Here is a 25,481-nt window from a genome sequence, read left to right on the forward strand (position 1 = left end):
GTTGTTCAATTTCATGTAGAAATACACCCTCTGCACACCAAAAATATACAGCTGTTCATTTGGAAGCACTAATGAAATGCAGACTAATGCAATCTTGTGTAAGAAAGGGGTGAATAAAAACTGCAATCCTACTGGAAAGTGTTTTAAAATAGGAATAGTGTAATTATACAGTGTTATTTTGTTCAGAAAATGCACCAAAATCGAATTCTACCTATTGTCTGCACTCAATTTAACTGCCCAATGACCTCCTCTGACAATCCTCTTCTGAACAAATATTTTCCCATAAACCACATACAGTATATTCAGAAAGTATTCAGAACCCATTGATTTTGTTACGTTACAACCTTATTCTAAAATGGATTCAATATATATTTTTTCTCATCAATCTACACACAAGATCCCATAATGACAAAGCAAAAACAGGTTTTTAGAATTTTATTCAATAGATTTTTTTTTAAACCCGGAAATATCACATTTACATAAGTATTCAGACCCTTTACTCAGTACTTTGTTGAAGCACCTTTGGCAGTGATTGCTTGGCACACCTGTATTTGGGGAGTTTCTCCAATTCTTCTCTGCAGATCCTCTCAAGCTCTGTCAGGTTGGATGGGGAGCGTCACTGCACAGCTATGTTCAGGAGTGGCTTGTCCCGAAGGAGTAGCTTGTCCCAAAGCCACTCCTGTGTTGTCTTGGCTGTGTGCTTAGGGTCGTTGTCCTGTTGGAAGGTGAATCTTCACCCCAGTCTGAGGTCCTGAGAGCTCTGGAGCAGGTTTTCATCAAGGATCTCTCTGTACTTTGCTCCGTTCATCTTTCCATCGATCCAGACTAGTCTCCCAGTCCCTGCCGCTGAAAAATATGCCCACAACATGATGCTGCCACTACCATGCTTCACCATAGGGATTGTGCCAGGTTTCCTCCAGACGTGACACTTGTCATTCAGGCCAAAGTCTTCAATCTTGGCTCTAGGAAGTCTTTGTCTTTCCAAACGTCTTCCATTTAAGAATGATGGAGCCCACTGTGTCCTTGGGGACCTTCAATTCTGCAGACATTTTCTGGTACCCTTCCCCAGATCTGTGCCTCGACACAATCCTGTCTCGGAGCTCTACAGACAATTCTTTCAACCTCATGGCTTGGTTTTTGCTCTGACATTCACTATTTGTGGGACCTTATACAGTCGCTTGCGAAAGTATTCACCCCCTTGGCATTTTTTCTATTTTGTTGACTTACAACCTGGAATTAAAATAGATTTCTTGGGGGTTTGCATCATTTAATTTGCATAACATGTCTACCACTTTGAAGATGCAAAATATTTTTGGGGGGTGAAACAAACAAGAAATAAGACACTGTGGAGATGGTGTTCTCGGGGTGATGAGAGGTGTTGGGGTTGCGCCAGACATAGCCTTTTTCTTGATGGCCAAAAAGCTACATTTTAGTCTCATCTAACCAGAGTACCTTCTTCCGTATGTTTGGGGAGTCTCCCACATGCCTTTTGGCGAACACCAAACGTGTTTGCTTATTTTTTTCTTAAGCAATGGCTTGTTTCTGGCCACTCTTCTGTAAAGCCCAACTCTGTGGAGTGTACAGCATTAAGTGGTCCTATGGACACATACTCCAATCTCCGCTGCGGAGCTTTGCAGCTCCTTCAGGGTTATCTTTGGTCTCTTTGTTGCCTCTCTGATTAATGCCCTCCTTGCCTGGTCCTTGAGTTTTGGTGGGCGGTCCTCTCTTGGCAGGTTTGCTGTGGTGCTACATTCTTTACATTTTTTAATAATGGATTTAATGGTTCTCCGTGGGATGTTCAAAGTTTCTGACCTGTTTGGAGAGCTCCTTGGTCTTCATGGTGCCGCTTGCTTGGTGGTGCCCCTTGCTTAGTGGTGTTGCAGACTTTGTGGCCTTTCAGAACAGGTGTATATAAACTGAGATCAGTGACACTTAGATTGCACACAGGTGGACTTTATTTAACTAATTATGTGACTTCTGAAGGTAATTGGTTGCACCAGATCTTATTTAGGGGCTTCATAGCAAAGGGGGTGAATACATATGCACACACCACTTTTCTATTTTAATTTTTTTTAGAATTATTTGAAACAAGTAATGTTTTTCATTTCACTTCACCAATTTGGACTATTTTGTGTATGTCCATTACATGAAATCCAAATAGAAATCAATTTCAATTACAGGTTGTAATGCAACAAAATAGGAACAATGCCAAGGGGGTGAATACTTTTGCAAGGCACTGTATACACAGGTGTGACCCTTTCCAAATCATGTCAAATCAATTTAATTTACCACAGGTGGACTCCAATTAAGTTGTAGAAACATCTCAAGGATGATCGATCGATTCTCATAGCAAAGGGTCTGAATACTTATGTAAATAATTTTTTTTATTTTTAAAACATTTGCAAAAATGTCTAAAAAGCTGTTTTCGCTTTGTCATTATGGGGTATTGTGTATAGACTGATGAGGAGAACAATGTATTTGATCAAGTTTAGAATAAGGCTGTAATGTAACAAAATGTGGAAAAAGCCAAGGGGTCTGAATACTTTTCAAATAAATTGTATATATATATATATATATATATATATATATATATATATATATATATATAGACAGATAATTTTAATAGCAGGACAATGTAAAGTCCTTTATCCCTCTGAAGAGTATGAATTAGGCTGTTTGCGAAGATTTGAACCCTCAGCAACCTGCTTACATATTGTTGGAAATACAATAGACCAACATAGCTACTGTAGTAGGTCAAAGCTTTGTGCTGGAAATCATTGGTAGAGCATAGTTGAAGTACGCATTGTGGTGCTCATTTGAATTTCCTTTCTTATTCTTTTTCGACTTCAGACCAATGCCTACTTCTCACTTAAAACATTGTTTTTGTTTTTAATTTCCATTGTTTTTACATCAGAAGGTGATCATACAACATTATAATATGGCAAAACACAGCAATAAAAGTAAAGTTAAAGTACACAGTAATGACAAATATTGAGTAAACTGGACATGTTTTCCTCTTATCTCTTTTAAGACAATCGAGAAAGCCCCTGGAAAGTACACAAATAATCAACATGTACCCATTAACTATTTACCTGAAAATGTACTTTAAAGTTTACTGAAGAAAGGCCTAGTACTACATTACCTGTAAAAAAATAAGTTATTCCAAAATATAAAAATGTACAATCAAACGTACATTCATCAGATATAATAACATTTATACATACAATTCAAGGATGGTCACAATTGCTCTTGAAGAGCTACATGGTTATGCACGCTTTCTTGTTCTGACACAGCTGATTCTACTATTCAAGGTCTTGATGAACAGCTGAGTACTAGAATTCTCGGTTTCCCTGAAGGAAAATTCTCTCGCATAAGTTTGTCATTTCCTGTTTTACTTCTGGGGGGGAATGCCATTTACCTTTGTGCAAAGAAAGGAAGTGAAGTCTGCTCCCTCGCAAACGGAAACTCTCGGCCAAACCCCTCCCTTCACCTAATTTCATCAGTGTTTGACATGGCCAAATAGCACGTTTTTGTTTTAATACATTTTTACATTACAGCCTTTTTTAACTTTGTGGCTGTGGAATCTAGTGGAAACCATTTATACTACGCACATGTTTTGAAAATCACACCATTTTAAGCACCACCTTCGCCCAATCTTGATTCGTCCAAATAATCAATGATGAAAACCCCAAACCATGAACTACTGCTGCTCGTAATCACATATTTCCATGTGGGCCTTCACAGATTCTCACCGTTTCATCTGTTCACGAGAATCTGTCAACGAGAGATTACAGGTGTGGTAGCAGTGGGCTTGAACATTAAAGCCTGCATAACTTTGTGGCACGTAAATAGCAATTTTGGGAACTCCTTATACAAACATTGTGACAAATGAAACAGCTGAGAAACAGCTTTAAAATACAAACTCATTAGACACAAAACACTTGACATTGGATAGGTGCTCTAAATCCTTTAGCTGCATGTTCTTAATAATACTGTACACAGCTGTCCCAACTCCTGCAAAAGAGCACACATTCATTCCCCACATTTATAAATGGCAGTATAAATATGAAAACAGATGGGAGCAGAGTTTGAGAGCTGGTCCACATTTTCCAAGAACATCTTAAGGCTAATTTTATCTTTAGAACCTTCATAGTGGCATCATTAAATCTCAGAGCTGTTTCACAAAAACATTGTTATTAAAATTGCAATTGAAAGTGCTCGTAATCTAACAGCTGCCTCAGACCACTCGTAGAACAGATAAGTGCGTCGTAAGATGCTTTTTTGCCCTCCCGTGTCACTTTATACACAGATCTCCGCTAAACATATAATCACATGGTTTATCCATCTCTCTGTGACTGCAATAACTTCAGAACAAAGTTGGCTACAAATACAAAGTTGCCTTATGTCTTTGCAATTGATACAAACACGCAACGTATATATCAAGGCACAAGGCAGATGGTTGGAGTCTTACAATGTTTAATAATCCAAAGGGGTAGGCAAGAGAATGGTCATGGACAGGCAAAAAAGGTCAAAACCAGATCAGAGTCCAGGAGGTACAGAGTGGCAAACAGGCTCGTGGTCAAGGCAGGCAGAATGGTCAGGCAGGTGGGTACAGAGTCCAGAAACAGGCAAGGGTCCAAACCGGGAAGACTAGAAAAAGAGAATAGCATAAAGGAGTATGGGGGGAAAAAACACGCTGGTTGACTTGACTAAACACACAAGACGAACTGGCACAGAGAGACAGGAAACACAGGGATAAATACACTGGGGGAAATAAGCGACACCTGGAAGGGGTGGAGACAATCACAGGAACAGGTGAAACAGATCAGGGCGTGACAGTATAAAAATATGCTTCAAATGAAAACCAATATGATTGCATTAAATTATAAACAGTAAGCTATAGGCCGATTTCAATCATATTGAAATACCTTTCATGGTCAATCAATTGAGTTATATTTTTCTGCTTGTAAGTACTGTCTGTAATTTGTCTCAACATATTTCATGATGTGTAGCCTCAAAATGCAAAATGCACTCGCAAATCAGATCTATATTTTTTGCAGGTGTGTGGTACCAGTTGAATAAAATGAAGAAACCCGCATACTTCTCTTGATAGTATCACTGTTCTTTAATAAGCTTACGTATCGGCAAAGCTCTGACGAAGGTTGTGAGGCCGATACATAAAGCTTATTAAAGAGCAGTGATACTATCAAGAGCAGTGTGCGGGTTTCTTCTTTTTTCTCATGATGTGTGGCCTAACATGTGCACAATGATGTGCCAAATCAGGGATTTAGTGCATTTTTGTTGGGTACAAATTTGAATAACCTCCTCAATATCTGCAGCCGTGGGTGGTAATATCAATCTAGGAGCTGATCCGTCATCAGTATTGTGAAATAATTCTAATGTTAAGGAAAGATTTGAATGGAGAAATCTGATCCGAGAGCAATGCTTCCTTTTTATTCTATCAGTATCAACACATGCTATAACAACACACTTAGCGACCGTTCTCTCTAGGAAACGCATGTTACATTTTCAGCTGTTGTAAGAAAGATACATCTTTAAAACACTCGTAAGCCTAAGTTTCATCACCATCAGGAAACCAGGCCCTGGTCTCTCCACTCCCTGTCCCTTGCCACTCCCTGCCGAACAAACTCAAAGGGCTCTTTTAAGAGACACCTAATAAATGAAAAGAAGCACACTCCGTGTGTGCATGTGTGTGTGTCGCAAAAGGGAGGGGGGTGTCAAAAACTGTACACAAAAGAGAATGGTCAAAATATCCCCTCCGGTAGGCAAACTCAGGAACTTCATATCCCAGGTCAGTGACGCTAACTGTTAAGCTACGAACCCTGTTATAGATGCTTCAACTTGACCCTCTATTTAAATTGACAGTCATTTGATGACAGCTCGATTTCGTTCCAAAATGTTTTTGCTGTTCATTCACTCAGTACTGATTGAACGTTTATTTCTCTTGCTTGGTAAAAAAATGTTTTGTCTAAAACAGTTTCACATAGATCACATAGATAACCAAGTTAGCAAGCATAGCTTTTTCTTTTGACTGCACACAGGTCACACAGCAAGGAATTATCATTCTGATGTTTTACCTGGATGCTTCATGTGCAACCCACACCCCTGCTACTTTTTAGTTATGGATGGCGACTTCAGGTTTTCGGGAACACATTGAAAAGTAACTTCACACTGTGTTGATCAGTCAGCACATATTTGAATTATAATGACAACATTGCATTAACAGAGGAGTGAGCATACTGAATTAATGCAGAAGGTGAGGGCTAGAATTTGCTCTGCATCTTCTTACAGCGATGCATCTGTCTGGTGTGTGCATGTATTATAAATTAGCAGTGGCAGTTTTCCCACAGTTTGATGTATCGAACTGGCTATAATAGCAGCAAAGGACATTCGCTAGCTTATTTGTTTATGCTCTGATTACATGCAAGTGTCCAGGTCAGCAGTTTACACAGATGACTGTCTTCAGCCATATGAAAAATCGTCCATAGCAAAATATACCTAGCTAGCTAGCTACTTTCCTTTTGCTTCTCATCCAACTGGTTTTAACTAGCTAGCTACTAGTGTTCTACTAGCTAGCTGCTACTGTTGCGCAGCAACCGAGTTGCTCGATCGATTTAGAACTCTGAGATTCAGCTGAAAAGATCAGAAATGCTGCAAAAGAGGTAGCACGTCGTTGAAATGTGTATGTGAAAGTGATAAATTGTGAATTTAATAAAAACTATTGCAGCCACAAACTTGTTCAGTCAAAATGGACTGAACAAAGTCTAATGGTCACCTTATGGATGTTGTAGCCTCGTTTGGGGACGGCAGGTAGCCTAGTGGTTAGAGCATTGGGATCGAATCCCCGAGGTAAAAATCTGTTCTGTCCCTGAGCAAGGCAGTTAACCCATTGTTCCCCGGGCCCCGAAGTTGTGGATGTCGATTGTGGCAGCCCCCCACACCTCTCTGATTCAGAGATTCAGAGGATAGGTTAAATGCGGAAGACACATTTCAGTTGAATGAGCTAGGTTTGATCAAACAATTATCTGACGACCCTAATGCTAACAACCCTGTCAAAAATTCATTACAGTGGTAAAAGGCCCGACAGATCATGACGAGAGGCGTGGAGTGTGTTGTGTACCTCCAATAAAGTTGAGTTGTCAATTTCTATCGACATTGGTGTCATATTGGCTTAGATATGATGGTAGGGAGATTTGAATTTAACCTTGAGTTTCAACCAATGCACGACTATAATGATTATTATTATTATTAATACAATTGCTCACTATTGACTGTACTGTTGTATACTGTCAATGTGAAAGCTTGTTGCTTCACTGCTCTGTGAAGCAGCTGGCAGTGGAGGTCTGACTGAGGCTTTTGCTGAGCCCGACATTATATCCCTATCCCTGCACACACACATCTTCTCATCTCTCTATACAAACATCTATCTGCTGGTAGAGCTGTCCATGGGATGGTACAGGAGGAATTAGCTTTATCATATTTACCCTTATAATGAAATCAATCTCTTTGAGATAGCATGCTCATTCAATGTCACAAACGTCCTCAGTCTGTTTGTTAACGCTCATAATATTCAGGATGAAGTTGGGGAAAATGCCCCCCACACACACATGTAAGGCAAAGACGAGCATATAGCTTTTTCATTACTTTAGTGATAACCTAAAATATCAGATTTGACAAATACGCTGGCATATCAACGGCCCGCATCAATGGAGTCAGGGGTGGTGGTTGAAACTTTGGCTTGTATTCAAGTCAATGATTTGGCATGTTGGTCAGGCTTTCCTGATGGTATCAGAGCACTGAATTGCTTTGCATTGAGGAACAAGCAACCAGGCTTACATGCTTATTGGGAGAGAGTGTGACAGGGTTGTAGACAGCAGAAACAGTGTGGTGGTGAGCGATCAGAATGACAATGATACGGATGCCCTCTACATAACATGACGCTATGCTGAAGCAGAACTTTGTAATCCTATGAAGTGACTGAAATGGATGGCTTCATTTTACAGCGAGAGCACGGAAATAATCATAATACTCTATGAGCAAATGGGAGTTATTGGTTTATTCACAAAATGTGGTTCATGGGAAAATATTTGTTCAGAAGAGGAATGTCAGAGGAGGTCATTGGGCAGTTATATTGAGTGCAGAAAATAGGTAGAATTAGATTTTGGTGAATATTCTGAACAAAATAACACTGTATAATTACACTATTCCTATTTTAAAACACTTTCCAGTAGGATTGCAGTTTTTATTCACCTCTTTCTTACACAAGATTGCATTAGTCTGCATTTCATTAGTGCTTCCAAATGAATAGCTGTATCTTTTTGGTGTGCAGATGAAACCGATGTGAAATAGCTAGTTAGTTGGGTGACGTCACTCGCTCTGCGACCTGAAGTAGTTGTTCCCCTTGCTCTACAAGGGCCGCGGCTTTTGTGGCGCGATGGGTAACGATGCTTCGTGGGTGTCAGTTGTTGATGTGTGCAGAGGGTCCCTGGTTCAAGCCCAGGGTGGGGCGAGGAGAGGGACGGAAGCTAAACTGTTACACAGAGTGTGTATTTCTACATGAAATTGAACTCTGCCTAAAAGGCCAGCATTCCGGAGTCGCCTCTTCACTGTTGGCGTTGAGACTGGTGTTTTGCGGGTACTATTTAATGACGCTGCCAGTTGAGGACTTGTGAGGCGTCTGTTTCTAAAACTAGACACTCTAATATACTTGTGCACTGGGGCCTCACACTCCTCTTTCTATTCTGGTTAGAGCCAGTTTGCACTGTTCTGTGAAGGGAGGAGTACACAGCATTGTACTTCAGATCTTCAGTTTCTTGGCAATTTCTCGCATGGAATAGCCTTCATTTCTCAGAACAAGAATAGAAAAACGAGTTTCAGAAGAAAGTGCTTTGTTTCTGGCCATTGCGAGCCTGTAATCAAACCCACAAATGCTAGTTTTATTGCTTCTTTAATTAGCACAACAGTTTTCAGCTATGCTAAAAAAATGGCAAAAGGGTTTTCTAGTGATCAATTTGCCTTTTAAAATGATAGACTTGGATTAGCTAACACAATGTGCCATTGGAACACAGAAGTGATGGTTGCTGATAATGGGCCTCTGTACACCTATGTAGATATTCCATTAAAAAAATGATAGCCTTTTCCAGCTACAATAGTCATTTACAACATTAACAATGTCTACGCTGTATTTCTGATCAATTTGATGTTATTTTAATGTACAAAAAAATTGCTTTTCTTTCAAAAACAAGGACATGTCTAAGTGACCCCAAATTTTTGAACGGTAGTGTATTTCAGTATTCAGTGATAGATTTAATTCAGTTTTATATTCTGTTGAGGTTTCAGTATTTGAGAGGATGAGGATGGATGCACGTTGAGCACCTCTCCTACAGCAGACTGCAGTCTACTAAACTATCTGTTCCCAATAGGAAGGTCCTATATAGAGGACAAGGAATTTTTTTTGTACAAGAAATTGAGGGTACCTATTTATTCCCCTAATAGTTTATTTAATCTTGTCTTTGGTTCACTTTCTTGTAATATACACTACCAGTTAAACGTTTTAGAACACCTACTCCTTCAAGGGTTTCTTTTATTTGTACTATTTTCTACATTGTAGTTTTGATGTCTTCACTATTATTCTACAATGTAGAAAATAGTCAAAATAAAGAAAACCCCTTGAATGAGTAAGTGTTCTAAAAGTTTTAATTTAATGTAATTTTACATATTTGATCAACATTGTAAGGCAAGTCCCTTCATGGTTATACTACACTGTAAGTCAGTATAGTATATGTCCTTTTGTTTCTACAGTAAATAGTTGTAATTGCTCCAGATTCTGACATGAGACGCAATCAACTATATTAATCATTAAATTAGCCAATGCATTTGTGTAATTTATCATCCCTACTCTGAATCCATACTCTGAACCTTTCATATTTTCAAAATCTTTGTGCTTGACTTTTTTGTCTTGACAAGCTGTATTAAAATGTCCTCCTTCAGAGGGAATGAGTTGAACCTGGCAGCTTAAAGTCTCAGCAGGGTATTTATTTTTATATTTCTATTGGTCGTCATGTGGGGATTTATGGCCCAGCGGTGTAGAAATACTGGGGGCAGAGCCATGGATGCCTTTTATTCTGAGGGAGTCAATCCTTGGCAGTGATTACATTCCAGAAGGAGAGGGTCCGACTCAAAAAGACAAAGCAACTATTAAAACCATTTCAGAAAATACAGAATGTCCAAATGTAATTTTAATTGCAAGTACAATTTGACGAAAGTTGCAAAAAAGTACATGTAGAATATTTCTTCCTGTATTACCTACATTATATCTGTCACAGGATACTTACATTAGAACATATGCATTGCACTTTGTTCTTTAAACTAAGGTTATCTGGTCCCTGTGTACAGTGTTATTAACATGGTGTGACTGTGAGCAGCAGATCTCCCTGAGCATTGAGTGCCCTATGTTAACCTTTAAGGTTCCTTGTGGCGTTTGCTAATATTGCATGCTTTGAGAAGATTTCCAGCCTTTGGCGCGCTGGCTTCCCTTCCCTTGCCTGTTTCCATGATGGAATGGAGCAGAATTCCAATGTGCAGCCAGCCACCCCTTCCCCAGGATGGCAACAAGCCACTGAAGCGGCCACTGTCTCTGCACATAATGGACCCTGGCCTCGTCTATGATTGTTTGGAAATGTGATTTTGATTCAGTGAACAGTTTGTGTCTGTCATGACTGATTAGCATCCTTGTTGCGGCTAGCAAGAAGAGGTGCCAAGTGTACAAATAATGTTGGAATGCACTGGCTATTGTTGAGCATGTGAGGCGTGTGGGGGCATTCTTCCTTGAGCCAACCACATCCAGTAGCCACGTGTAAGCTACAGCATTATATCACAGACGGGGGGGGGGGGGGGGTGCTGTGCTGTAGTGAACTACACTGAAATACAAAGATGTACAATAATGTGTTTCTAGCAGTACTATTACACCACCTTTTCAGACACTGTGTCTGAAATTATTGTGGGTACCTATGCAGATAAGAAAGCAACCTTTGAAGTAAGCATGTACAGTACGTTAGGTAGAGATAGTCATAGGTCAGTGGAGAGCAGGGGATGTTTTCCTTTCCAGGGCTGACTACATTAACATTTCACAGGGAGGTGTGTCTCTGTCTATTTTTCTGTCTGTCTCTTTGTCTATCTGCACACACTGATCTGATGCTGACAAAGTGTGGTCCACTATTTAACCTCCACATATCACCAGGCTGTTAGTCCCCAACTATCTACAGGCACAATGGGTTTTGTCCTCTCTGGCTTGTAATCAATGCCCTCCTTCCTTGTTAAGCTCTGGGGTTATTGATGTCTTCAAATGGGCTGCGCTGGGCAGTCTTCTGTTCTTGGTTTGACCTCTCCTCGTCTTTTACTGGCTGAGCTGGAGAGGGGATCAGGGTCCTACTCACACTCGGGTTTTAGTGTGGAAAATGAAATAAGAGAAAATTAGATTGCTGTCCCTGCAAGCAAATGCATATTTCTGTCAAACAGAAAAGCACTGCGATTTCATGTTCTCACAAAACCCATTCCAGTTAGTTTGTAAAAGTAATATTACGATTCCAGAAAGTAAATGTGCTTCAAATCTCTCAGATCTCACTAATCAAGGCAAACTAAGCCAGTTATAAATGTTATTTTTCTGTTGTCTTTTTCATATTCACTGACTGTACAAAACATTAGGACACCTTCCTAATATTGAGTTGCCCCCCCTTTTGCCCTCAGAACAGCCTCAATTAGTTGGGGCATGGACTGCAAGGTGTCGAAAGCATTCCACAGGGATGCTGGCACATGTTGACTCCAATGCGTCTCACAGTTGTCAAGTTGGCTGGATGTCCTGAGGGTGGTGGACCATTCTTGATACACACAGGAAACTGTTGAGCATGAAAAACGAATCAGCATTGCAGTTCTTGACACACTCAAACCGGTGCACCTGGCACCTACTACCATACCCAATTCAATGGCACTTAAAAATGTTGTCTTGCCCTTTCACCCTCTGAATGACACACATACGCAATCCATGTATCAATTGTCTCAAGGATTAAAAATATTTCTTTAACCTGTCTCCTCCCCTTCATCTACACTGATTGAAGTGGATTTAACAGGTTCACCATGATTCACCTGGTCAGGTTATGTCAGTCTATGACACTGCCAAGTACCCAGTTTACCACCAGAGACACTCTTAAAGGGACAAGGAAGATCTCTGTTGGGCAACACGGCCAGTATCTACAACCAACCTACCGAAGCGCAGCTCAGAGTAAATATTTATTGCATTTAACTTTTCCAAATTGGCGGTTATTTAGAATGCATAAGATTCTGTATTTACGATAGCATAGCTTCTTACTTTGTTCTTCAGTCCTCCCGCTCTTTCATTCAAGCCTAACCCCCTCTCTTTGTGTAACCAGCCGTCATACAGGTTCCGTCCCCCAGGGACGTTTTCTTGTAGGACATAATTAGTAATCAATGTATGATCCATTCTGTGTATATTTAATTCTGTGTGATTAGTTAGGCATTTAGTAAATAAATAATTAAACCAAAGTTTGTATTGCTGATTCAACTTGTTAGCGAGGGTTCGTGAAAAATTCTATGATGTTCAGATGAGACTGAAATAAGGTGACGATTAATATTGACTGCTATTGATGTAAAATATTACTAGGTCTTTAAGAGTTTATTCGGAAGATAACAGCTCTATTAACACTCTTTCGTGGTGCCCTGACTTTCTGGTTAATTACATTTACATGATTAGCTTAATCAGGTAATATTAATTACAGAGAAAGGATTTTATAGAATAGCATGTCATATCACTTAATCCGGCATAGCCAAAGACACGACAATGTCCGTTACATTTATGGAGGGTCAATTAAGGGAGACATCCTCTTCTGTAAACCACTGTAAACCAGGAAAACATGAGAGGATATTTTAAAGTACTGGATAGCTTTGTGACATCAAATGGACTTTGGTGGTCAAGCTGTGTTGGTATCTGTGCTGACATCTGTGCTGAAGCCATGACAGGGAGTCATAGTGGAGTGGTAACACGTGTGCAAGCAGTTGCTCCCGACGACACTTGGGTACACTGCAGCATTCACCGAGAGGCTCTTGCTGCCAAGGGAATGCCAGACAGCTTGAAAGACGTTTTGGACACCACAGTGAAAATGGTTAACTTTGTTAAAGCAAGGCCCCTGAACTATCGTGTATTATATGCATTATGCAATGATATGGGCAGCGACCATCTAACGCTTTTACAACATGGTTATAAATTGAGAGATGAGCTTAAAGTTTCATTTACATTTACATTTAAGTCATTTAGCAGATGCTCTTATCCAGAGCGACTTACAAATCGGTGCATTCACCTTATGATATCCAGTGGAACAACCACTTTACAATAGTGCATCTAAATCTTTTGGGGGGGGGGGGTTAGAAGGATTACTTTATCCTATCCTAGGTATTCCTTAAAGAGGTGGGGTTTCAGGTGTCTCCGGAAGGTGGTGATTGACTCCGCTGTCCTGGCGTCGTGAGGGAGCTTGTTCCACCATTGGGGTGCCAGAGCAGCGAACAGTTTTGCCTGGGCTGAGTGGGAACTGTGCTTCCTCAGAGGTAGGGAGGCGAGCAGGCCAGAGGTGGATGAACGCAGTGCCCTTGTTTGGGTGTAGGGCCTGATCAGAGCCTGAAGGTACGAAGGTGCCGTTCCCCTCACAGCTCCGTAGGCAAGCACCGTGGACTTGTAGCGGATGCGAGCTTCAACTGGAAGCCAGTGGAGAGAGCGGAGGAGCGGGGTGACGTGAGAGAACTTGGGAAGGTTGAACACCAGACGGGCTGCGGCGTTCTGGATGAATTGTAGGGGTTTAATGGCACAGGCAGGGAGCCCAGCCAACAGCGAGTTGCAGTAATCCAGACGGGAGATGACAAGTGCCTGGACTAGGACCTGCGCCGCTTCCTGTGTGAGGCAGGGTCGTACTCTGCGAATGTTGTAGAGCATGAACCTACAGGATCGGGTCACCGCCTTGATGTTAGTGGAGAACGACAGGGTGTTGTCCAGGGTCACGCCAAGGTTCTTAGCACTCTGGGAGGAGGACACAAGGGAGTTGTCAACCGTGATGGTGAGATCATGGAACGGGCAGTCCTTCCCCGGGAGGAAGAGCAGCTCCGTCTTGCCGAGGTTCAGCTTGAGGTGGTGAGCCGTCATCCACACTGATATGTCTGCCAGACATGCAGAGATGCGATTCGCCACCTGGTTATCAGAAGGGGGAAAGGAGAAGATTAATTGTGTGTCGTCTGCGTAGCAATGATAGGAGAGACCATGTGAGGATATGACCGAGCCAAGTGACTTGGTGTATAGTGAGAATAGGAGAGGGCCTAGAACAGAGCCCTGGGGGACACCAGTGGTGAGAGCACGTGGTGCGGAGACAGATTCTCGCCACGCCACCTGGTAGGAGCGACCTGTCAGGTAGGACGCAATCCAAGCGTGGGCCGCGCCGGAGATGCCCAGCTCGGAGAGGGTGGAGAGGAGGATCTGATGGTTCACAGTATCAAAGGCAGCAGATAGGTCTAGAAGGATGAGAGCAGAGGAGAGAGAGTTAGCTTTAGCAGTGCGGAGAGCCTCCGTGACACAGAAAAGAGCAGTCTCAGTTGAATGCCCAGTCTTGAAACCTGACTGATTAGGATCAAGAAGGTCATTCTGAGAGAGATAGCAGGAGAGCTGGCCAAGGACGGCACGTTCAAGAGTTTTGGAGAGAAAAGAAAGAAGGGATACTGGTCTGTAGTTGTTGATATCGGAGGGATCGAGTGTAGGTTTTTTCAGAAGGGGTGCAACTCTCGCTCTCTTGAAGACGGAAGGGACGTAGCCAGCGGTCAAGGATGAGTTGATGAGCAAGGTGAGAAGGTCTCCGGAAATGGTCTGGAGAAGAGAGGAGGGGATAGGGTCAAGTGGGCAGGTTGTTGGGCGGCCGGCCGTCACGAGACGCGAGATTTCATCTGGAGAGAGAGGGGAGAAAGAGGTCAAAGCACAGGGTAGGGCAGTGTGAGCAGGACCAGCGGTGTCGTTTGGCTTAGCAAACGAGGATCGGATGTCATCAGCCTTCTTTTCAAAATGGTTGACGAAGTCATCCGCAGAGAGAGAGGAGGGGGGGAGGGGGAGGAGGATTCAGGAGGGAGAAGAAGGTAGCAAAGAGCTTCCTAGGGTTAGAGGCAGATGCTTGGAATTTAGAGTGGTAGAAAGTGGCTTTAGCAGCAGAGACAGAAGAGGAAAATGTAGAGAGGAGGGCGTGAAAGGATGCCAGGTCCGCAGTGAGGCGAGTTTTCCTCCATTTCCGCTCGGCTGCCCGGAGCCCTGTTCTGTGAGCTCGCAGTGAGTCGTCGAGCCACGGCGCAGGAGTGGAGGACCGAGCCGGCCTGGAGGATAGGGGACAGAGAAAATCAAAGGATGCAGAAAGGGAGGAGAGGAGGGTTGAGGAGGCAGAATCAGGAGATAGGTTGGAGAAGGTTTGAGCAGAGGGAAGAGATGATAGGATGGAAGAGGAGAGAGTAGCGGGAGAGAGAGAGCGAAGGTTGGGACGGCGCAATACCATCCGAGTAGGGGCAGAGTGAGAAGTGTTGGATGAGAGCGAGAGGGAAAAGGATACAAGGTAGTGGTCGGAGACTTGGAGAGGAGTTGCAATGAGATTAGTGGAAGAACAGCATCTAGTAAAGATGAGGTCAAGCGTATTGCCTGCCTTGTGAGTAGGGGGGGAAGGTGAGAGGGTGAGGTCAAAAGAGGCGAGGAGTGGAAAGAAGGAGGCAGAGAGGAATGAGTCAAAGGTAGACGTGGGGAGGTTAAAGTCACCCAGAACTGTGAGAGGTGAGCCATCCTCAGGGAAGGAACTTATCAAGGCATCAAGCTCATTGATGAACTCTCCAAGGGAACCTGGAGGGCGATAAATGATAAGGATGTTAAGCTTGAAAGGGCTGGTAACTGTGACAGCATGGAATTCAAATGAGGAGATAGACAGATGGGTCAGGGGAGAAAGAGAGAATGTCCACTTGGGAGAGATGAGGATTCCAGTGCCACCACCCCGCTGGCTCGATGCTCTAGGGGTATGCGAGAACACGTAGGCAGACGAGGAGAGAACAGTAGGAGTAGCAGTGTTATCTGTGGTAATCCATTTTTTCCGTCAGCGCCAGGAAGTCTAGGGACTGGAGGGTAGCATAGGCTGAGATGAACTCAGCCTTGTTGGCCGCAGACCGGCAGTTCCAGAGGCTGCCGGAGACCTGGAACTCCACGTGGGTCGTGCGCGCTGGGACCACCAGGTTAGAGTGGCAGCGGCCACGCGGTGTGAAGCGTTTGTATGGCCTGTGCAGAGGGGAGAGAACAGGGATAGACAGACACATAGTTGACAAGCTACAGAAGAGGCTACGCTAATGCAAAGGAGATTGGAATGACAAGTGGACTACATGTCTCGAATGTTCAGAAAGTTAAGCTTACGTTGCGAAAATCTTATTGACTAAAATGACGAAAATGCTAGCTAACTAACACAACGCTACACTAATCAAGTCGTTCCGTTGTAATGTAATAGTTTCTACAGTGCTGCTAGTCGGTAGAGGTTGGCTATTATACAAAAGCAACTTTGTAGCTAGCTAGCATAACATAACACTAATCAAGACGTTCCTTTGTAATGTATTTAGTTTCTACAATGCTGCTCGTCGGTAATAGTTGGCTGGGTATGGAACAATGGCGTCGCGGGGGACGGAAATAGCTGGCTAGCTAACCTAGCTAACCTCGATAATTACTAAACTACACAATTATCAAGCTATGACAAAGACAGCTATGTAGCTAGCTAGCTAACACTGCACTAGTCAAGTCGTTCCGTTGTAATGTAATAGTTTCTACAGTGCTGCTAGTCGGTAGAGGTTGGCTATTATACAAAAGCAACTTTGTAGCTAGCTAACATAACATAACACTAATCAAGACGTTCCTTTGTAATGTATTTAGTTTCTACAATGCTGCTCGTCGGTAATAGTTGGCTAGGTATGGCTAGGTATGGAACAATGGCGTCGCGGGGGACGGAAATAGCTGGCTAGCTAACCTAGCTAACCTCGATAATTACTAAACTACACAATTATCAAGCTATGACAAAGACAGCTATGTAGCTAGCTAGCTAACACTGCACTAGTCAAATCGTTCCGTTGTAATGTATTAGTATCTACAGCGCTACTAGTCGGTAACGGTTGGCTAGCTAGCGGTGTTGACTAGCTAGCAGCTAGCAGTGTTGACTACGTTAGGAGGACGAAAAAATAGCTGGCCTCGATAATTACTCGAATTACTCTAAACTACACAATTATCTTTGATAGCTAAGAAAAAATTGCTCAGATCAAACAAACCAAACCGTTGTAATGTAAAGAAGTGTAATATTACCTGTGGAGTGAAGCGAAGTGCGACTGCTCGCTCCGGACCGGAAGTACTGACCATAGTTTTCACTTGTCTGATGGCTTGCGTGATGATGAGTTTCTCACACGACTGGCCTATCTGGGTGATGTTTTTTCTTGCCTGAATGATCTGAATCTAGGATTACAGGGACTCTCCGCAACTATATTCAATGTGCGGGACAAAATTGAGGCTATGATTAAGAAGTTTGAGCTCTTTTCTGTCTGTTAACAAGGACAACACACAGGTCTTTCCATCATTGTATGATTTTTTGGTGTGCAAATGAACTCAAGCTTACGGACAATGTCAAATGTGATATAGCGAAGCGCCTGAGTGAGCTGGGTGCACAATTACGCAGGTACTTTCCCGAAATGGATGACACAAACAACTGGATTCATTATCCCGATCATGCCCTGCCTTCAGTCCACTTACTGATATCTGAACAAGAGAGCCTGAGTGAAATTGCAACAAGCGGTTCTGTGAAAATTGAATTTAATCAGAAGCCACTGCCTGATTTATGGACAGGGCTGCGCTCAGAGTTTCTTGCCTTGGCAAATCGCGCTTTTAAGACACTGATGCCCTTTGCAACCACGTACCTATGTGAGAGTGGATTCTCGGCCCTCACTAGCATGAAAACTAAATACAGAGGCACAGACTGTGTGTGGAAAATGATTTAAGACTGAGACTCTCTCCAATACAACCCAACATTGCAGAGTTATGTGCATCCTTTCAAGCACAACCTTCTCATTAACCTGTGGTGAGTTATTCAAATTTTTTGATGAACAAATAAGGTTTTATATGTAAGATGGCTAAATAAAGAGCAAAATTATTGATTATTATTATATTATTATTTGTGCCCTGGTCCTATAAGAGCTCTTTGTCACTTCCCACGAGCCTGGTTGTGACAAAAACTCACACTCAATCTTATGATTAATAAATGTTTCGTATAGTGTGTATGTGGCAGGCTTGCAATGATGGCAAAAAACAACATTTGAGAGTTCAATGACCCTGGTGCTAGAGTGGGTACGCAGCTGGAGGTTGAATGTTTGAAGGGGTACGGGACTATAACAAGTTTGGGAAGCACTGCTGTAGTGTATAGCGATATGCTGACGTTTACATTTAGATAATCAGGTTTCACTATCTCACTTTCTTATTCAGGTCAGGCTCTTAAGAGAAAAGACCATTGTTGTGGATGTTGTATCTGATTCACCATTTGATGAAGTACAGTTTGTGTAACCCATCATTTGTTTCCATTATGTAGGCTGTAATGTATTATTGTCCCTACATACCTGTATCTCTGAAAAATGGGTTCTAATAGATATTGTCCCTTGCCTTTTGTAACTGTTTTGTTGATCAGTAAAAGACCAAACTCTGAAGTACTTTACCATTAGATTGTGAGAGAAGATTCATTTGTTTAGTTGAATGTGTGAGTCCTAGGCCCTCCACTACTACTAACAGAGTGTCCATGGTGTTACGTACGTTGTGTCCTCCAGGGCCCCTCCCCAGGCCCAGGCCAGAGCCTCAGAGCTGGAGGTGATCTCCCAGCAGGTGGAGGAGGACAACCAGTGTCAAAATCCGGTCCAGCTAGGCAGCTTTACTTACAGAGACCTGCCTCTGGCCGCACTGGACATCTCCCTGGCCGGTTCCCAGCTCATCTCCAACCTGGACGAAGAGGACAACAGAGAGGGGTAGGTGGACACAGAGACCCGTCCCCTCTGTGTATCTGTGTAGGCCTAACCATCAGCCTGGACCTGGATTAGTCCAAGCTATGCTCAGTCGATTTTTGTGTATAATGCAGTCTTACTGTATATTCATCTTTGTTCGATGGCTTCTTTCTCAGGTGAGATCATTCTTACACAGCCATAGATACGTAACTGGAAAGACAGCTAACCTTCACATTTTGCCATGGGTCAAAGAGAAAAATGTGCTGTTTTAAAGCTAATTTCCTGCTATACTACACATATTGCTATGGGGGCCCCCAGAGCCCTGTAGACAAACTCTGTAGCCACAGTATGCACTATGATGCATTGCACACATTTGATAGATTACAGGAAAGACTTGAGTGTGAGGATCTTGTACAGAGATGGAATGTGCAGAACATTTGCTTAAGCGTACTAGGAATATGTTATACATGCTGCTGTAGCCTAGTGGTTAAGCAAAAATAGAATAAAGACAATGTCACCATCTAAAACAAGAAAAGCAATGTTTCTTGACTGAAAATGTGTCATTCCAGTCATCTGAATTGGTGCCTAATTATTCAATAGGCATTTGTTTGCCATGAAATGTTCAACCAAAAGGATGCTATTACAGAGATTGTACCTAAAACATTTCCCGTGTGTTTTTGATAATTGTACAATTACAATAACTGACATAGAACTAAGCACAATCCATAACCTACCATGACAGAGAAAATGTCTGCTTTCATTCTCTATCATGCTAGTTCAGCTCATCATAATGATACCTGACATGCCATTGAATCACTCACATTCACCTCTCATTGTGGTGTAGGATAGTTTGAGGATACAGTATGTGTCTGTGAATACTTCAGTGTCATCCTTGCATCGTCAAGGTATTAACTGACATGCCAGTGAGCATACACTATTTGTCTCAGTGACATCATTTCTCTGTTATAAAAAGATTCCTCCCTTCAACGTGCACTTTTGGCTCAAAACAAACAGTGTTGTTAGCGTCACATTGTTCCTGAAATGTCAGGCGCTGGTGGCTGTGTTGTTGGGTGTGTTGTCTCTGCCCATAGATCCTGCTCGTCCTGGTTGGGTGTTTCTCACATGGCCCTATCACTGCGCTGCAAGCTGAGTGTGTACAGGACACACCCCCTCTTATTCTGCCAGTCCTCTCAGGATGCGTGACTCACAGGCCGTTGGGTGCTCTCGTCTGTGCAGAGAAAGTAGACAAACACCATGAACTTAATTAGAGCATCCGCCCACCACGTCATTCAATGCCTGCTCTGTCAGCTGACATAACCACGCCCGGCTGGGACCTGGTCCGGCCCAGGGCTCTGTGGGAACCAAGGGGGGACAGATGGTCCCCAGTCCCACGCCACACACCCAGGCCACAGAGTGCAGGAGCTGGCAGCGCTGCCATCACTTTGGGCACTCTCAGGAGAACGTGTCCATATGAAACTCTGTCACACCATGAGAAAGAACACAGCGATGTGGAAAAGTCATGGGATGCTAAGGTGCATCTCTAAGGGATTTTAGAAGTCAGACTTTTCTGGTAAAGTCTCTGGCTAAATAGCTATTTGTTTTGATGAAAGGGATTGGAATGATTTTCTTAATTGGAATGATATTTCCCTCCAAGCCTGGGAAATATTATTTAGCCCCGTAGCGCCATCATAATAATCAGAATAGGCGGTGGTGCCAGTGAAGCTGGAAGTATGGCATGTTCATTCAACTTTTTAGATTGGAATTCCAGATTTCCAAACCACAGGCATTCCAAGGCCTACTCGTCATCTGAGTTTCACTGTGGGCTCATGTTTCCATCCGTTGGAAGCATTCGTGAAAACAGAGAAATATGCAGCCACGTCACAATTTCTTGTTTACTCTGTTATGTCTGTTATGTCTGTAGCATTAGAGGAATGACAGAGCTAAGTTGATATTGCACATTGTCATTCATTAGACTCATTGAAATAGTCAGACGCCCTAATGACTAACTGAGTGTACATTCTGATTATTTATAAAGCATTGTTATCCCTACCCTTACGCACATTATGTTCCTTAACATCCTCTCAACCTTGTCTTAATACATTTATAGGCAAGCTCTGCAATGTATAATGAAGTGCTTTCTCTAAATGTAGACCCTTATGTCATGGTCAGTATTTGGCATGAACACCGTAACTGATTATGTAACGCTCAAAGTCACATTGGATTATTGTTTTCCTGATGCTGCCTCATTTTTGTTCTTAGATGTCCATATCAGATTAGCTTCTTAGTTCTACTAAACCAAACCTGACAGACATTCCAGAGAATAAATAAACGTTGTTTTAAAGCTGACACAAACAGACTGTAATTGGTCCACATGACCAAATATGGGTCTTCATATATGGGTCTTTCATCAGGTAATCAATAGCATACTATAATGTCAGTTGCTTAGCTGAATGGGTTTACCATCAGCCCTGGGTTTACCATCCGTTTTCCAAGTAGATTTAACGTAATCACATCGATTTTGGGGGGGTTGAAATTACATGGAAGCAATGTTGATTTAGTTTTTGCTCAGTGGGAAGGCTTTAAAGAGGACTTCCCTTTGTTGTGCTCTGTATAGCTGTGAAACAGAAGAGAGTCTTATAGTGCATGTGGTAGGTTTTGCATTGTAGCGAGCTGCTGCACATGGATCTCTAACAGCAGACGTGGGCGATTATGTAGGAGGTGGATGTTCTTGCGGACAACAGGGGGCACATGCAGTACTAGCAGATTCAGAGCAGTGATGAGCTCTGGATTTATTAATAGACTTCTTCATGGAGCTACCTTCTTGCCCAGAACATGCTAGAGACTACGGTGATGGGGCGTGTTGCTTTCCACTCTTATCACCTTATTCACCCCTTCTGATTAACCTGTCATATGCTTTTGTCATGTTATGACGTTCAGCTTCTGAAAATCCGCCAGCATCGTCACAGGGTTGTGGCATTTCAACCTTAATTGGAGCATAGAAAGACATATCCAAGCCTTTCATTGGTTATAAGACATATTGTAAAAAGGGTTGTTTCAAACACTTTCTTACACACTTTAACGGTTTATGAGTGTAACCGGACTATGTATAGTGTGATCTGTTGGTCAAGATGTGAAGCTGCAGCATTAAGGTGAATTAGGGTGACGTCCTCCTAGTGACCTTCCTTGTGGGTTGACACTTCAGATCCAGACTTAGTTGAGTCCAGGTCCCTCCAGAGAACCTCCAGGCCTCTCCAGAGCTGTGCCAGGGGCCAGGGCTCCTCTCTGAGCTGCCAACCCAGGGCCCACAACCCTCACTCGGTATATCATCTGCCAGACCAGCCTCCAGCCCCAATCCACCAACAGCAGCAGGAACAGCAGCATATGCCTCTGATTTCAACGGGGCCAATGTGTGAAGTGTGATGCATCGCAGCAATGACAGATGGTTAATCTGGGTCAACCTGTCACTGTGACTGAAGGAGAGAGAGAGAGAGAGAGGAGGGACCTTCACCCTGCCTGCTCCCATACTCCCATTAATTAACAAAGCTGCCCGCCAAAGATTAGTGGGAAATGGCTCCATTTGCCGAATGTGGGCATGCCTCTGTTGTGTCTGTGACTATCATTAAATGTGAAGACTGTTAGAAATGTTATTTTAAACTAATTATGTAAACATTAATTAACTAGGAAGTCGGGGCACCACAGAAAATGTTAAGATTACAAAGTTATAATTTTCAGAATATAACTATTCAGATATTTTAATATCTGATCAATGAATGATGAATTATTATTACCTCAATTCTCATTTCTGAACGTCGCAAACCCTTGGATATCTGCACGAACCCTAGCCAAAACAAACAGTAGATATTGGTTACTAACAATGATAGAAAAGTCCCTAGTGGGCTAAGCCGATATGACGGCTTGGTAGACAAAGGAAAGGGGTGGGGACTGAGAAAGAGCGGGAAAGACAACATGGATTCACTACACACAGTCTATAATTATAGTAATTGAAATGCTAATCCTTTGCACATGAACGGCCACTCATTCGAGAATAATTGCAATTTATATATTTACGCCCGTATGTCTTTGTTGTCTTCTCTGTTGGAATCCTCAATCATCCTTTAGAGTTCATCAGAGTCTCTGGGAAACTTTCCCAGAAGTCCCAATGTCTTTTGTGGTTGTAGGTGGCTAGAATGGATACTTCAGAGTACCATTCGGAAATGTTCTTATATAATAGCGGCTTCGGCGGTTGACAGTATTCTCGTGCTAGACTTACGTAATTTCTAGCTGCAGACTAGTAATTATGCGTCTAAGATTTGCTCTTATTCTGTAGTGATCGATAGACTCAGAGTTTAACCATTTCCAGCTATGTAGACAAACTACAGCTCTTAGGTCTCCGTGGCCTATAGAATTATAGCCATTCTAATGTGGGGACTCTGTCCCGGCGTTCTCTGACTTCTTAGCCATTCGAGACGTGGTTACTGTGGTTCTCTTTGGCAGAGTTGTAGTTTAAACAATTCCACATGAAGCGTCAGCTGCATGTTTTCTAGTCTGGTGTGAATTTCTTCAGGAGTGGGTTTTATACACTTCAGAGAAAAGGGCGGTCCATGACGCCGACGTAATGTCCATGCTCACGTGGGCGTGGCCATTGATTTGGTTAACTTTATATGAAAACCTATACTCTCATTTAGAAGGTTAGCATCACATTATGTCGATGTCATTTACAAAATAGCCTCCAATACCCTACTCAATAAATTGAATGCAGTCTATCACAGTGCCATCTGTTTTGTCACCAAAGCCCCATATACTACCCACCACTGCGACCTGTACACTCTCGTTGGATGGCCCTCGCTTCATACTCATCGCCGAACCCACTGGATCCAGGTCATCTACAAGACCCTGCTAGGTAAAGTCCCCCCTTATCTCAGCTCGCTGGTCACCATAGCAGCACCCACCTGTAGCACGCGCTCCAGCAGGTATATCTCACTGGTCACCCCCAAAGCCAATTCCTCCTTCGGCCGCCTCTCCTTCCTGTTCTCTGCTGCCAATGACTGGAACGAACTACAAAAATCTCTGAAACTGGAAACACTTATCTCCCTCACTAGCTTTAAGCACCAGCTGTCAGAGCAGCTCACAGATTACTGCACCTGTACATAGCCCATCTATAATTTAGCCCAAACAACTACCACTTCCCCTACTGTATTTATTTATTTTGCTCCTTTGCACCCCATTATTTCTATTTCTACTTTGTACTTTCTTCCACTACAAATCTACCATTCCAGTGTTTTACTTGCTATATTGTATGTACTTCGCCACTATGGCCTTTTTTTGCCTTTACCTCCCTTATCTCACCTCATTTGCTCACATTGTATATAGACTTATTTTTCTACTGTATTATTGACTGTATGTTTGTTTTACTCCATGTGTAACTCTGTGTTGTATGTGTCAAACTGCTTTTCTTTATCTTGGCCAGGTCACAATTGTAAATGAGAACTTGTTCTCAACTTGCCTACCTGGTTAAATAAAGGTGAAATAAACAAATATATTGTCACGTCCTGACCAGTAAAAGGGGTTATTTGTCATTGTAGTTCGGTCAAGGCGTGGCAGGGGGTGTTTGTTTTGTGTGTTTTGGTGTAGGTTCTGTTTAAATCTAGTTTTCTATGTTGGGTTTTTGGTAGGACCTCCAATTAGAGGCAGCTGGTTGTCGTTGTCTCTAATTGGAGGCCATATTTAGTTGAGGTTTGTTTCACTTGTGTTTTGTGGGTGGTTATTTCCTGTATAGTCTGTGCACTTTATGGGACTGTTTCGTTGTTTGTTTCTTTTGTTTAAGTGTTATTTCTAATAAATTAAGAAGATGAGCACTTTATCCGCTGCACCTTGGTCCAATCCTTACGACGTGCATTACATAAATAAATAAATATTATATCTTTTCACAAATAGTTTCATGTTTAATCAGATACGTTTCACAATATTTAGATGTAAACCTGACAGCTGAGAAATGTACACTTTAAGAGATACAGTTATGTGTGTTTCCTGTCCTTCATGAGATCACCAAATGGAACACATTTGCCATAACTGTCCCTTAAGTGTCCACGGACCATTCCCACATCCTCCAAAATATAAATATTGTTTAGTTCTCCCATTTTGGGGATTAGGAGTTTTGAACAAAATAAGTTATTTGTTCTGGTAGACTCTCTCAGTACTGCATGGCAGTTTCTAAATAAAGGAAACACCAACATAAAGTGTCTTAATAGGGCGATGGGCCACCACGAGCCGCCAGAACAGCTTCAGTGCGCGTCTGAAACTCTATTGGAGTGATGCAACACCCATTCTTCCACAAGAAATTCCATAATTTGGGCTGTGGATACCATGAAATTGGGGAGAAA

General features: G+C 42.5%; 1 protein-coding gene across 2 annotated transcripts in view; it reads left to right on the top strand.

Annotated features, from left to right (window-relative positions):
- The window catches only part of LOC115151997 (transmembrane protein 266), a 94,316-nt gene that overhangs the window by 7,972 nt on the left and 60,863 nt on the right, over window positions 1–25,481 (top strand). The window contains exon 3 of one of the 2 annotated variants that reach the window (XM_029696415.1): window positions 18,931–19,125. The exons of the other annotated variant lie outside the window; for it this stretch is intronic. Within the exon in view, the coding sequence (XP_029552275.1) occupies window positions 18,931–19,125 (195 nt within the window). The remainder of the gene's footprint in view (window positions 1–18,930; window positions 19,126–25,481) is intronic. 2 annotated transcript variants of the gene reach the window in all.

This window comes from Salmo trutta, chromosome 17 (assembly GCF_901001165.1).
Source record: "Salmo trutta chromosome 17, fSalTru1.1, whole genome shotgun sequence".
Lineage (NCBI taxonomy): Eukaryota > Metazoa > Chordata > Actinopteri > Salmoniformes > Salmonidae > Salmo > Salmo trutta.